The following is a 13515-nucleotide window of genomic DNA, read 5'->3' on the forward strand; positions in this document are numbered from 1 at the left end:
GTGACCTGATGTAAAGGAAATGTGAGTTACACCCAATCATAGAAACTAAATTGTGTATGATAACTGATAACAGTGTCCCCAACCTCCTCATAGTCTCCTTTCCGTGACCACCCCAGACTCTGGCTTTTCATGGTATATCCTAGTTAATAAAATTCTCTCCACATTCAATATCACAATTTAGAATTTTAAAACTTCCAATGGGAATGAATACTAATGAAGTTTGTTCTTCATACACACAAAAAAATCCTTCAAATGTTTCTGCAGTAACATTTTTTTCCCTGAAATAACTGCTGTACAGCCAATAAGAAAAAGGAAATAAAATTCAGGATATTTGAAACATCTGGTCTTTCCAATCCATTTTCAAATAATAGAAGTAGTTGATTTAAAAGGAAGTGGAAAATAAACTTTGCAAAACATTTAAAAGCCCTGCAAAGATTAGAGGGATGTATAGCAGTCTACATATAAAAAGTCATAAAGCACCCTGCAGAATTAGGAGTTTTATCCAAATATTGTATCAGGATTTGTGACTAAATTCTTCTTAAGAAAATATCAATGTTCATTTAAAATTTCTTACTGGATTTATGCCTTTTTGTTATCTGTTTGGTGACATCCCTGTCATTTAGTGTTTGTACTGCTTCACTCTTTATGCACTAATGCTGAATCAAGACCTAAAATGTAACTGTCAGAATTGGTGCAGATGCCCTGTACTTTTCAAAACACTTCAGGAAAAAAAGGCAAGACAAGGAAGGAAAAAGGGATAGAAGGAGAAAAGAAAGGGAGGGATGGAAGCAGAAAGGAAGGGAGGGAGGAAAGAGAGGAGAGAGAAAAAAACTTCAGAGAGAGCAAGACAGCTGGCGGGATGCAGAGGGAGTAAGAGTGATGGGGGGAGGAAAAAAAAACAGGATTTCATTTATCGGAATAGTTCAAGACATTTTAAAAATTTGGCTCAAATTATCCAGCATACATTTTTATTTTAGAGACATGGATTTATTACCTAACACAACCTTTTTGAGGTGTATCTCCAAGAGCTCTGCTGAATACAGTGTTAAAAATTTCAAAACAATATGTAATTCTAAGTAATTTAATATGTATCATTTTAAACAATAGAAATTCCATTTCGATACAACACATTCTACATTTTCACCATTTCTCTTAAAGCTGGAATTTTATTGCTAATTTGATAAACTCGCCCCATTGGAATGAATCCACTGTTTCTAAATGACTTAACCCAGCCCTCACATCTAGGATCTTGTCACTTATTCTGTAAACTTACTTGATGAGCTCTGCCCACTATAGAGACTATCCATGGAATCACTGGCTTTGAGGGAGACCTTCTCAGTGAGGGTTCCAATAACAGGGTCACTGTTCCGATATGAGAGGGCATCCTCTCCATCTTCCTCTTCCTTCAATAAAATGTATCAGAGGTTAAGTGCAGAGAACAGATTTCCATGGGTTTGTACACTGTGTGCATTGATTTAAGAAACAAGGCATATTTTACCAATAAAATACTTAGGAATACATCAGCATAAGATATGAGAGTCATTAATCTTTAGTTCAAGACCTAGCAAAACATTATACAATATACTTGGGAAACATTCTTATGATGAAACCAATGTAGAAGTTAACAGAATTTACAATAATTCATTGCTACAAATTAGGGTAAATATCTTTTCAAGAGTATGTAATCAGATATGTTAAATTTATTGACATCATAATAGTATATTATGCTTTATATACTAAAGCATTTTTACCTCTTTGTGTTCTCTTTTTCATCTCTATTTCACCATTACTAATCCTTAGAGATCTAATACTACAAGTTTAAACTCTGCAGAGTTTTTTCATGTTGGTTATTTGCACCCTATTAGATCAGTAGATATGAATAAAACATGCACACTTTGCAATTCCAAAGCAAAGCTTATCTAAGAAGCTTTACAAATCTCATACTGTGCTTTCCACCTAGTCAAGTGTAAAGCAAATCTTGCATAAAATTAGGAAAGGCAGACAATTTCAAAACAAATTACATTTGCTTGAAAACATCTCAAATATTTTCCATATTTAGATAGTTTTGACAAAACCTATGAATTTCTTAATGTTCATCAAAATGTAATTCAATACTCCCCATTTTTGAGCTTTTATAAATATTGATAAAATTTCAGAATATACATATGACATATACTTAGCCTGACTCTTTACTTTTAACTATTTGTTATCTGTTGAGTTATTCAACACAAGTTTATAGAACAACTTCTATGTACTTGGCACTTTTCTGGGGACTGGGGATACCATGGTGAATAATAAAGGGTCCCTGTTCTAATGAAATACATTCTATGATGTTAGGCTGTGTGTGTATGTGTGTGCATATTTGTATATTTTAGGGAGGGTGTAAATATAATACAATTTAAAAATGTAGTAAGTGCTGTGAAGGAAATAAAACGGGATGATCTGACAGAAATTGGCTACTTAGGTAGCTGATTATCTGATTTAGCTTGAGTAACCTCCACACTGGGAATGAAAGGTGTAATAAATGAAATTAAAAATGCACTGGTGTCATATAAGAGCAGATTTGAGGAGGCAGAAAACAGGATTGGTGAACTTGAAGACACATACAAAGCAACAGATGAAGAAAAGAATGGAAAAAATTAAACATGGTCTCAGGGAAGTAAATGCCAGCAAGAGATATGCAAATATATATGTCATGAGTATCCCAGAAGGAGAAGAAAAGGGAAAGGGGGCAGAATAAGAATTTGAAGAAATATTGGTATAAAATTTCCTGAATTTATTGAAGGACATAGCTATCTGTGTCCAAGAAGCACAACATACTCCCATCCAAATAAATCAAATAGACCAACTCTGAGACACATACTAATCAGCATAGCAAATGCCAAAGACAAAGAGAGAATTCTGAGAGCAGGAAGAGAAAAGAAATTCATAACATATAAGGAATATCCAATAAGATTAAGGGCTGAATTCTCATCAGAAACCATGGAGGCAAGAAGACAGTCATATGACATATTTAGATAGTGCAAGAGAAAAACTTCCAGCCAAGAATTATATATCCAGCTTTCAAAACGGAGGGTCAGTTTAGAATATTCACAGATAAACAGAAACTGAAAGAATTTATAAAACAGAGACTGGCCTTGCAGGAAATACTAAAGGGGGTGCTACAGTCTGAAAAGAAAAAACAGGAGAGAGAGACTTGGAAAATAGTCTAGAAATGAAGATTATATCAGTAAAAGTAATGAAAAGTCTGAAATGAGTGGTGAAAATAAATATGAGAGATAAAACCCGAAGGTCAGAATGGGTGAATAAGAACTGCCGTAACAGTAATAACATTGACTGTTAATGATTAAAATCCCCATCAAAAGTCAAACTGGGGGAATGGATAAGAAAATATGAACCATCTATATGCTGTCTGCAAGAGACTCACCTTAGACTCAAGGATACCAATACATTGAAAGGGAAAGGTTTGAAAAAGATATCTACACGTGCAGTAGCCAATAAATAAATAGATAGATAAAATAGAAATTTAAGAAAAAGCTGGAATAGCTATTCTTATATCAGATAAACTAGACTTTAAGAGACACTAGTAATGTGCAATTTGAGGAGGAATTCAGGAAAACAATTCCATATACGATAGCAACTGAAAGAATCAAGTATTTGAGAATAAACTTAACCAAATATGTAAAACACTTGTATTCAGAAAACTACAATGCATCATTAAAAGAAATTTAAAAAGATCTAAATAATTGGAGAACACTCCATACTCATGGATTGGAAGGCTAGATATCTTTGGGATGTCAATTCTACCCAATTTGATATACAGATTCATTTCTATCAGTATTTTTTAAATAAATGGAAAATGCAATTATCAAATTTGTTTGGAAGGGTAAGGGATCCCGAATAGCCAGAAACATCTTAAAAAGAAAATCAAATTTGGAGAACTCCCAATTCTGGACTTTGAATTATATTACCTAGCTACAGTGTTAAAAACAGCATGGTACTGGCATAAAGACAGACACATAGACCAATGGAACCAAATTGATGATTAAGAAAGAGACCCTCACATCTATGGTCAAGCCTGTCAAACCCACCCAACTTGGGTCCATTCAACAAATGGTACTGGGAGAACTGAATATCCATAGCCAAAAGAAAGAGGAACCCTATCTCACACCTTATACAAAATTGGACTCGAAATGGATCAAAGACCTAAATGTAAAAGCAAGAACCATGGAGATTCTAGAAGAAAATATAGGAAAACACTTTCAAGACCTGGTGGTAGGTGGTGGATTCCTAAAGGAGATAAGAGGAGGACTGAGATGGACTACTGATGCTCAATATATATAGCAGTTATGATTAACTTTATTGTAAAAATGTGGAAATGTATAGAGTTGATGATAACACATTTATAGTGAGTTACAGCTGCTTTATAAATGGGAATGTGTCTGGAAAGGTTAGTCGAGGGATGTAAATGTCAATTGAAAGAATATAGAATAATCTAGGGACTGAATAACAGTAAACCCAGAGGTGGTTGAAAATTGTGGTTGATGGTACAGATGCAAGAGTGTCTTTTGTGAGTTAGAGCAGATCTATGTCTTTCTTGGAAGGTTGTATGAATATGGAGAAGCATGGGAAAAATACAACTGGAGTGATCTACAGCCTGTGGTTAACAGCAATACTGTTATATTTGTACATCTATGCCAAAGAGATATGGTGTTGATACGGGGGTAGAATGGAAAAAATGTCAAATATATGCTATATACCATAGTTAGTGGTAATAGCCTGATGATATTTTCTCACAATCTGAAACAAATGTTCCACCACTGTGTGGTTTGTTGCTGAAGGGCTGTTGTAGGGGAATTCTGCACATGAGAATGATTGTTTTGTTAAGTTCACAACTTTTGTAATAAAAATATATTTAAAAAATAATAATAGGGTGGGATGGGGGAAAATATGCCAAATGTAAGATATGGACTACAGTTAGTAGTAAGATTTTGATAATATTCTTTTATAATTTGTAACAAATTTCTCACAACAATGCAAGATGTTGGTGGTGGGTTGATATATGGGACCCTGGAGGATGTTATGCATGTTTGCTTTGTAAGTTCACAACTTTGACTATATACTTATTGTTTATGTATGTCATGTATGAATGATATAATAATAATAATGATAATAGTAATAGGGTGGGTTGTGGGAAGAATACACCAAATGTAATATACTTTGGTTAGTAATATTTTGAGGATGCTCTTTCATCATTTGTTAAATATGTTTCACAACAATGCAAGGTATTGGGATAGGGTGAGGTGTGAGACCTTGCATGATGTTATACATTTTCGTTTTGTAAGTTCAAAATTTTTACAGTATACTTATTGTTTATCTATGTTTATGTATGAGTGATATACTTCAATAAAATTTTAAAATAAAAAATAGACAAATTGAACTAAATCAAAATTTTAAATAATTGTGCTGCAAATAGTATCATCAAGAAAGTGAAAAGACAATGGATGGAATGGGAGAAAATATTTGCAAATCATATATCTGATAAGGGATTTTTATGTGGGATCTAAAGAAATTTTAAAACTAAACAATACAAAGACAAAAGTCCAATTTAAAAATGGGCAAAGGACTTGACTTGAAGCTTTTCCAAAGAAGATATATAAATGGCCAATAAACACATGAAAAGACACTCAGCATTATTAGTCACAGGGAAATACAAATAAAACCACAATGAGATTGCATTTCTCACCCATGAGGACAGGGCAAAAGAGACAGACAACAACAGATGTTGGTGAGGATATGGAGAAACTGAAACTCTCATACATTGCTGGTGGGATTATAAAAGATGCAGTTTCTTTAGAAAACAGTTTGCCAGTTTGTTACCATATACCCATGAGAAATGGAAATTTATGTCCACACTAAAATGTATATATTGATGTTTATAGCAGCATTATTCATAATAATAGCCAAAAAGTGGAAATAATCCAAATGTCCATCAACTGATGAATGGATATATAAAATGTGGTATATCCATACAATGGAATATTATTGGCAACAGAAAGGAATGAAGTACTAATATGTTCTACAACATGTATGACACATAGTTCTTCACATACTAGATGTGTGATCACTTTAATCTCAATTTCCTAAATTGAAGTGGAATAATAACACTTTTTCTTCTACCTAACTTCTGGGCACAACGATTGAAGAAGAAAACAGATATTTAAGTACTTCATAAAGCACCAAATACTTTCATATCTGGAAGAAGAAACTTTGGCTATTTTAAGAAATTTTAATTGAAAAATACAAGCAATTAACAAAGTTGCACTTACCTTATCCTCAGAAAGGGCTTTGATGTACTTTTTACCCATTTTTTTCTTCATTGTCCAGGAAATAGCTCTCATTTTTTTACCTAAACCTCCTCCATTATTTGAAGTTTTATTTTGTTCTCCACTTTCATTTATGGGTTCCCCTTCGTATACCTAGTTACAATTGTTTACAAAGACAAAATAATAAAGCAATATAAACATTGATCCCAGAGACATTGTTATGGAGGAGATTCCAAATTTGAGGACTACCTATACTTTCTAGGCAGCAGCTTCCAAAATTTCAAATATGGATCTGATGCATATTTTTAAAGTTGTACATGCCCTGTTACCTTGGTTTTAAAAAAAAGTAAAACCTGTGGTGTTGAAGGACCTGATATCAAATCTGAAATTCTCTTAGAGAATTCTGGTTTGTTTTTTTTTTAAACTGTATAAAAGAACCGTTGTAGTCCTTTCTGTTTTTGAGATGGACAAAATAGAGTTAAAAACCAGTCAAGTAAATGGAGTGATTATATTTATATAGGTGGCAGATAATTTATTGGAGGCTTTAGAAAAGATTATAACATCAATCTGTGCTGAATGGAAATTAAAATATCCTTTTGGTACTTGTGTACTAGAGATGGCCATGGTTACTTTTAAGAAAGTTTAGCGTTAATTAAATCTACTGAGAAAATGTCATTTTTTTCATCTAGCATCTGATATGCAATTTCCCTACATTCTCAAGCCATAGTAAATATGAACCATATCCAGCCACTAGTAAAGAAATCTTCATGTAATTTACATACTTACTAATCAAATCTTTTATTTGGACTGCATATGCCTTATGCTTATTAACAATCTTGTTAAACCAGTGACTTCCCATCTAACTCACGATGAAATGCAAAGTGTTCACAGTCCTTAAGGCTCTAAACTATAATGTAAAATAATATGCTATAATGAATATATTTAATATATTATAATATAATACATAATACATTCCATAGCATCTATATGAACTAAAATACTCTCCCCTATCTACTTCTCAGATTTCCCTTAATCAGTAGAACAGTAATTTTCAAAAGGGGTACTCAAATCAGTAGCATCATCATCACCTGGGGACAGTTTGTATTTTAACAGGCTCTCCAAGTGATTCTAATGCACTCTAAAGTTTGAAAAACACTTTGCTATAGGATTGCCACACTATCCCCCTTGCTGTTTCTCAATCATGTTCATACCAAGATATCTTCTTGTTATGACATTGACTTACTCTAGATATCCACAAATTTCTTCCTTCTTTCATACTCTACTCACATGTCATGAGATAGAAGAGAAATTATCTAATTGATCACCCTACATTAAAAAATCATGCACTTGTCCATACTCTCTGTAGGCTTACCCTATTTTATTTTTCTAAGTATTTATTACCAAGTATTTTTTGTGTGATTATTGTCTGCATCTCCCACTTTGATATATGTTTTACAAGACTAGGGACTTTACCTGTTTTGTTTATTCTGAGTGTCTACAATACTTCTAGGCACAATATTTTTTGAACGCGGCATCTCATGAAGAACTTTGACCTGAGTTTGTTGTTGTTGTTGTTGTTTTTAGGATATATTTGGAATTACACCTCCTGAATATCTCAGATTTGCAAGGGAAGGACCCTTGTTGTCTAGTATCGCCCACTATTCTTGATAAGCGGGCAGCTAGTAATTCGTATAAAAAAATGATAAGAAGCCTCTCTTTAGTGAACTTGAATAGTTTAACAGGAAGGCTTAAACACATATTTAACATCATTATTAATCAATATTATGTTTTGCTTCATATCATACTCCAAATTGTCTATGACAAATATGAATGGACAGCCAATTTAAGCCCTCATTGCACTTTATTAATTTCTACATTCAAGGTTATAAAGGCAAAGATACTTTGCTTAATTTGGAAGGACATTAAATTTTAGAGCTAACCTTTTTCTTTCTTCCTTCTACTTGAGTTTTATCTGTCTTCAGTGTAAAACTATTTTAGTAACTAAAATAAATAAGAAAGTGTGTCATTTCAGTCCTTCCCATATTAATTTACCATTATCTAAACTTCAAAAAAGGACCTCAAATATTTTTAAATGCAACATTTTCTATCATGTTTTTTACAGACACTTCAAAGAAATTATCCCAAATATTTTTAAATTTAACATTTTCCATCATTGCTATTGGATGCTCTTTTCCTTATAAACTTGAATCACTATTTTATTTAGATATTTATTTATTGATGTAGTGTTTGTTTTTGTTCCTAATATCTGTCTCCCCCTATAGAGGGACTTCATGAAGTATTTTCAGGAAGGATTTCAACTTACTTCCTGAGTATCTAATGAAATCCCACTCTAGAATAGATGCTTAGTAAATGTTTGTTGGAATTCTGAATTACTAAAAAATGTGCAAAATAATTTATCAAGGTCTCCAAATACTTTCACGAATTGCTAGGTCACCATTATTAATCAATGGACCTGAAAGAGTCTGAACTACTTTAACAGCTTAAATCTATAATTATAAACTAAACAACAGTAAAATATATTGATGCATGATTATGAAGAGATATTTACACAAGATGCCAACTGAAAATAACATTATCTATGGTCTCTTGCTATTTACATGCATATATTATATTACCACTTATTATATATAATCATGTAAATATTGATAGATAATAATATCATATAGCTATTTACAAATTTATCCATAAGATGGGTATGTAAATATATAGATGTATAAAGGGGATATATATACACATAAATGTATGTATATATGTGCCAATGGAGATATTTATAAATAACAGAAAACATTTTATTTTCATTTCTTTTGTATAGTAAAAATATTTAAAAATATTATAGATACATACATACATATAGAGAGAAATGAAAAACCTTAATAATGTACAATAAGGTGATACAATAAGGTGGAAAATTCTTTATAAAACTAAAACATTCAGATACAATAGATACAATGAACTAAGAAATGCATAAGATTTAAAATATATTGATTCAAAATGACTCTCACCTGTAAGGTCCCTGAATCAGGTTTAATGATAGGCATATATTTTCAATTTTCTCAATGTACCTCCCCCTCTCTACTATTTTATACTTGTTATACTGTTCATTATCACTGGTGGCCCCCTCTTTATGAGATGTATAACACGATGGTATTCTTCGGAGTTAGACAAGAGGTGGAGTTCTGCCTTTGTCCTATATTACCTGTGTAGTTTAGTGATAATTTTAACTGAAGCAAATTTCTTCAACTGTAAAATGGAAATTCTAATAGTACCAATGTTCTAGGTAGGTAAAGTGTTTGGCATTGTGCTTACCTCATGGCGAGTGCTCAGTTAAATGTAGATATTATTGGTATTTTTCAAATTCTTATGTAAACCTAATTTTATAGGAAGCCTTTCTTAAGTCACATTTAAATTTTTCACAGTTTGCAAACTTGTATATCATGATCACCAAAGAGAAATTTCAGTGTCCCTGCTAGTGGCGGTGTGGGAGTAAAATTGAGCAGCCATATGTTCTCCTTAACAAGTTTACAATTAAACTGCCTAATCTTTTCCTTACTTAAGGCATTTACAACATACATACAATTTGTCATATTTATTGTTTTCTGGTGGGAATGCTCAGAAAATTTGTGATAGTCTGTGTTACTTTGAATTGTAATTTTCTTCTGAAGTTCATGTTCTTTCTTCCCAACTTACTTCCTAGGTAGCTTTTTACTCTTTTTTTTTTCTTCTTTATTTTCTTTTAAATGTTATGTTAAAAAAATATGAGGTCCCCATATACCCCCCACCCCACCCACATCAACTACCTCTTCCATCACTGCGGCACATCCACTGCACCTGGTGAATACATTCTGGAGCACCGCTGCACCACATGGACAGTGGTCTACATTGTAGTCTACACTCTCCCCCAGTCCACCCAGTGGGCCATGACAGGACACACAATATCCAGCATCCGTCCCTGCAGCACCACCCAGGACTACTCCAAATCCTGAAAACGCCCCCACACCATATCTCTTCTTCCATCTCCCTATCATCAGCAGCCACAGTGGCCACCCTCTCCATATCACTACTACAATTTCTTCCCTTACTAATCACAATAGTTCCCCACAGAACACCAGTAAGTCCATTCTAATCCATACTCTATTCCTCCATCCTGTTGACCCCGGAATGGCTATGTCCAGTCCCCCATTACATCAAGAGGGGGCTTAGATTCCACATGGATAATGGATACAATTCTCCTGCTGGCAGCTGTAGACACTCTTGGCTCCCTGGTGAATGGCCCTAGTTATTAAATGATTATTTATTTATTACAAAAATACATTTAAGGTCCATGACTTGAAAATACATTGATAATTCTTACTGTACTTTACAAAAGTGATATTAGCACCATATTTTTCATATTGTGTGGGCACAACATTCATAAAAACAGAATAAAATACTAACCTCGGTTGAATCATCTGGTTTTGATACGGAATTATTCCGAAAACGATCAAAATTCCCAAAACTGCTGCTGCGCTGTTAAGGAATAAAGGTAAAGAAAAGTAAACCTGGAGTTGGTGACTTTTACTGTTAAAACTAATAAATGTGATAATTTATAGTTCAGGAAGCATCAGGTCCTTGCTAATATAGGTTTTAAAAAGCTTTTCTTTCTGGAATATCCATAGACATTTAAAATATAGCTATTATTATCATTAAGTATTTACCATTAATAAATATATCTTCATATGTTTAATGTTAAAATGTTAAACACCTTAAGGGAAAGTCTTGTTAAATCATTTTTAATTTCTAGTTTCATTTTTCTTGGGAATGGCAACTAAGGAATCTATGAATTTTAAACTGAGTCTGCTTGAAATGTGCTAACTACTAACTTATTTCCATTAGGGAGTAGTGTGTAATATCAACCAATCAACCAATCAACAAACAACTACAATAAAACAAATGAAGAAAAAACATCCAACTAGTTTCACCATTACATATCCCATTGCTAGTTCTTGATATTTTGAAGTGTTCTGCTTGATATCTGAAAGAGATGGCACACATAGCTCTTTCAATAAACTTAAAGCAGCCTTAAGTTGGGAATAAAATGGGCTTTTTCCACATTTAACATAGAATTACAATGAGAACTCAGGGTCAGTATCATTTATTAGTTTGGAGAAAAAGCACAATATTTTAATAAAAGTCTGTTCTCAGATAACTTTCACTACCAAAGCTAAACTTTTATTCTTAACGCAATTCATCTTAGGCAGGTAATTTTAAACAATTTCTGATATTTGATTCTCCAAAAAGACATTTGTGTATGTCTTAGAGTCATTGGTCAAAAAACTGTTGTTTCCTCATTATCTATTTAATTTTATACATTGTTTAGGATGGTGGATATCTGATAGTATGCTCTTTGTGAACCCATACGTATTTTCTATCTTATGGAGTTCATCTCATCTCAAGCTTACGGCATTTGAAAAATCAGCTGGTAGCACTGACAAATAACCTGGCGATTTGAAAGAATAATAATAAGAGTGAGTAAACTGTACAAGCTTATATTGTCCTTTCAGAAATCACAGCCAATTTTAGTTGAAGTCAGCTTCAAAGGCCCCCAGTGCTTACAAGCACCGATACCCTTGTCTCCCCACCAGCTATCTTTAAAACTCCTTGTTTCCCTTTTAAATGAGCTGAAATAAGAAGATCTGACGTGTGTTAGCTTGATAGACAGTGTGATACAGAATATCGCCCCAAGGATGATGGCTGTTTTAGACACAATTAACGCCTTTTGCTGACTTGCCAAACCTGCTGAATAAGCCCTTCAGCTTGTAGCAAGAAGAGAGGAAGAGAGGGGTTGAAATTCAGAACCTCACTGAAAAATGCAGTCTCCTGCAGTGCTTACTAGCCCAGAGTGACTTCCCACAGCATTAATCACTTCAGCTTGCCTGGTAGGCGTTTCCACCAGGACACCGTTGCTCAGAGATCACAGGAGGGAACTGAGTGTAAAGTTGTCCTGTTTATAAACAATCTGAACACAGGGAAATCAGTCCCTCCTTTATGTACTTGAAACATTCTTATGGCCTTCTGGAGCCTTCGCCTAGGGCAATTGGAGCCTTCAGCCACTCGGCCTCTGGGCTGTTAAATATTAAAAAGGGTTAAGGCATGATTTCAACCACTGGGTAATGGGCCATGTTGCACGGAAGGGCAAGGAACGGGCTCACTTCGCCTTTCGCTGCACTGTCTTCTTCCATTAAGTAATCAATAGTCACCACCTTTTAAAATTAATTCATTCCCCATTGTATCAATAAAGAAAAGCAGATTTAGGAGCGGTGGTTTAAGAAGGATACAAAACTATTACTTTGGATTTTGTCAGTTATCTCATTACTACTCTCTGAACAGCTTTAAGCCAGATATTAATTCTTTAATATCAGTCCATACTAAGACACCCTTAAGAAGAAAATCTAAGTATGTAAAAGGACATTTTTAAATTGCATAATTCTCAATCTAAAAGTTAGTGACTTTCTGAGATCGTTTCTTAATGTATTATAGGTTTTGGTTTATGGTGAAAAAAAGCTAATGTCTATTATAAGGTATGGATAATTAAAAAATTTATTTCTCCTCCTGTTAAGTTTCCTAATGAAAAGGTGAATCATTTTGAAGGAAAGACTGCATCTTAGATAACAGCCCTTAATAAATGAAAATGTGTTCAAATATGAAGAATCTTGCATTGTCTGATCATAACGATTAAATTTAGAAAATATTATCTTGTGACAGAAGCTTCCTAACAGCTATCAATGGAAAGAGCATCTTAAATCAAAATATAATTCATATTTCAGAGAATTCTTTGTTTCTGTTGATGTTAGATCACATTTAGTTTTTAACTTTATTTTATATACATCTATACACTCTTTCCTTAGAAAATTAGAAATGTGCTCACGAAATGGTACAATGCCTTTGAAGAGAAATTTGTAATACATAGCAGAACTACATATATACTGCCCTTTGATCCAGAAATTGCATTTCTAGATGTCTGTCGAGATGCACTTGGGTATGAAATGATTTACAGAATTTCATTGAAGTACCTTTATTTTACATTTAAAAATGTATATCCCAATGTTCATCAAGAGGGAAATGATTTAATAAACCGTGGTAAATTCAGACAATGGAGATATATGCAGCTGTAAAAAATTAAATGTAACTC

The 13515-nt window shown here is 33.3% G+C and overlaps 1 protein-coding gene across 1 annotated transcript in view; it reads right to left on the minus strand.

The window, feature by feature from the left end:
- Positions 1 to 13515, minus strand: part of SAMSN1 (SAM domain, SH3 domain and nuclear localization signals 1) — a 107464-nt gene that overhangs the window by 19212 nt on the left and 74737 nt on the right. The window contains 3 exon segments of the mRNA XM_023589994.2: positions 1274 to 1403; positions 6330 to 6479; positions 10782 to 10853. Coding sequence (XP_023445762.2) covers positions 1274 to 1403; positions 6330 to 6479; positions 10782 to 10853 — 352 coding nt within the window.

This window comes from Dasypus novemcinctus, chromosome 4 (assembly GCF_030445035.2).
Source record: "Dasypus novemcinctus isolate mDasNov1 chromosome 4, mDasNov1.1.hap2, whole genome shotgun sequence".
Taxonomy (NCBI): domain Eukaryota; kingdom Metazoa; phylum Chordata; class Mammalia; order Cingulata; family Dasypodidae; genus Dasypus; species Dasypus novemcinctus.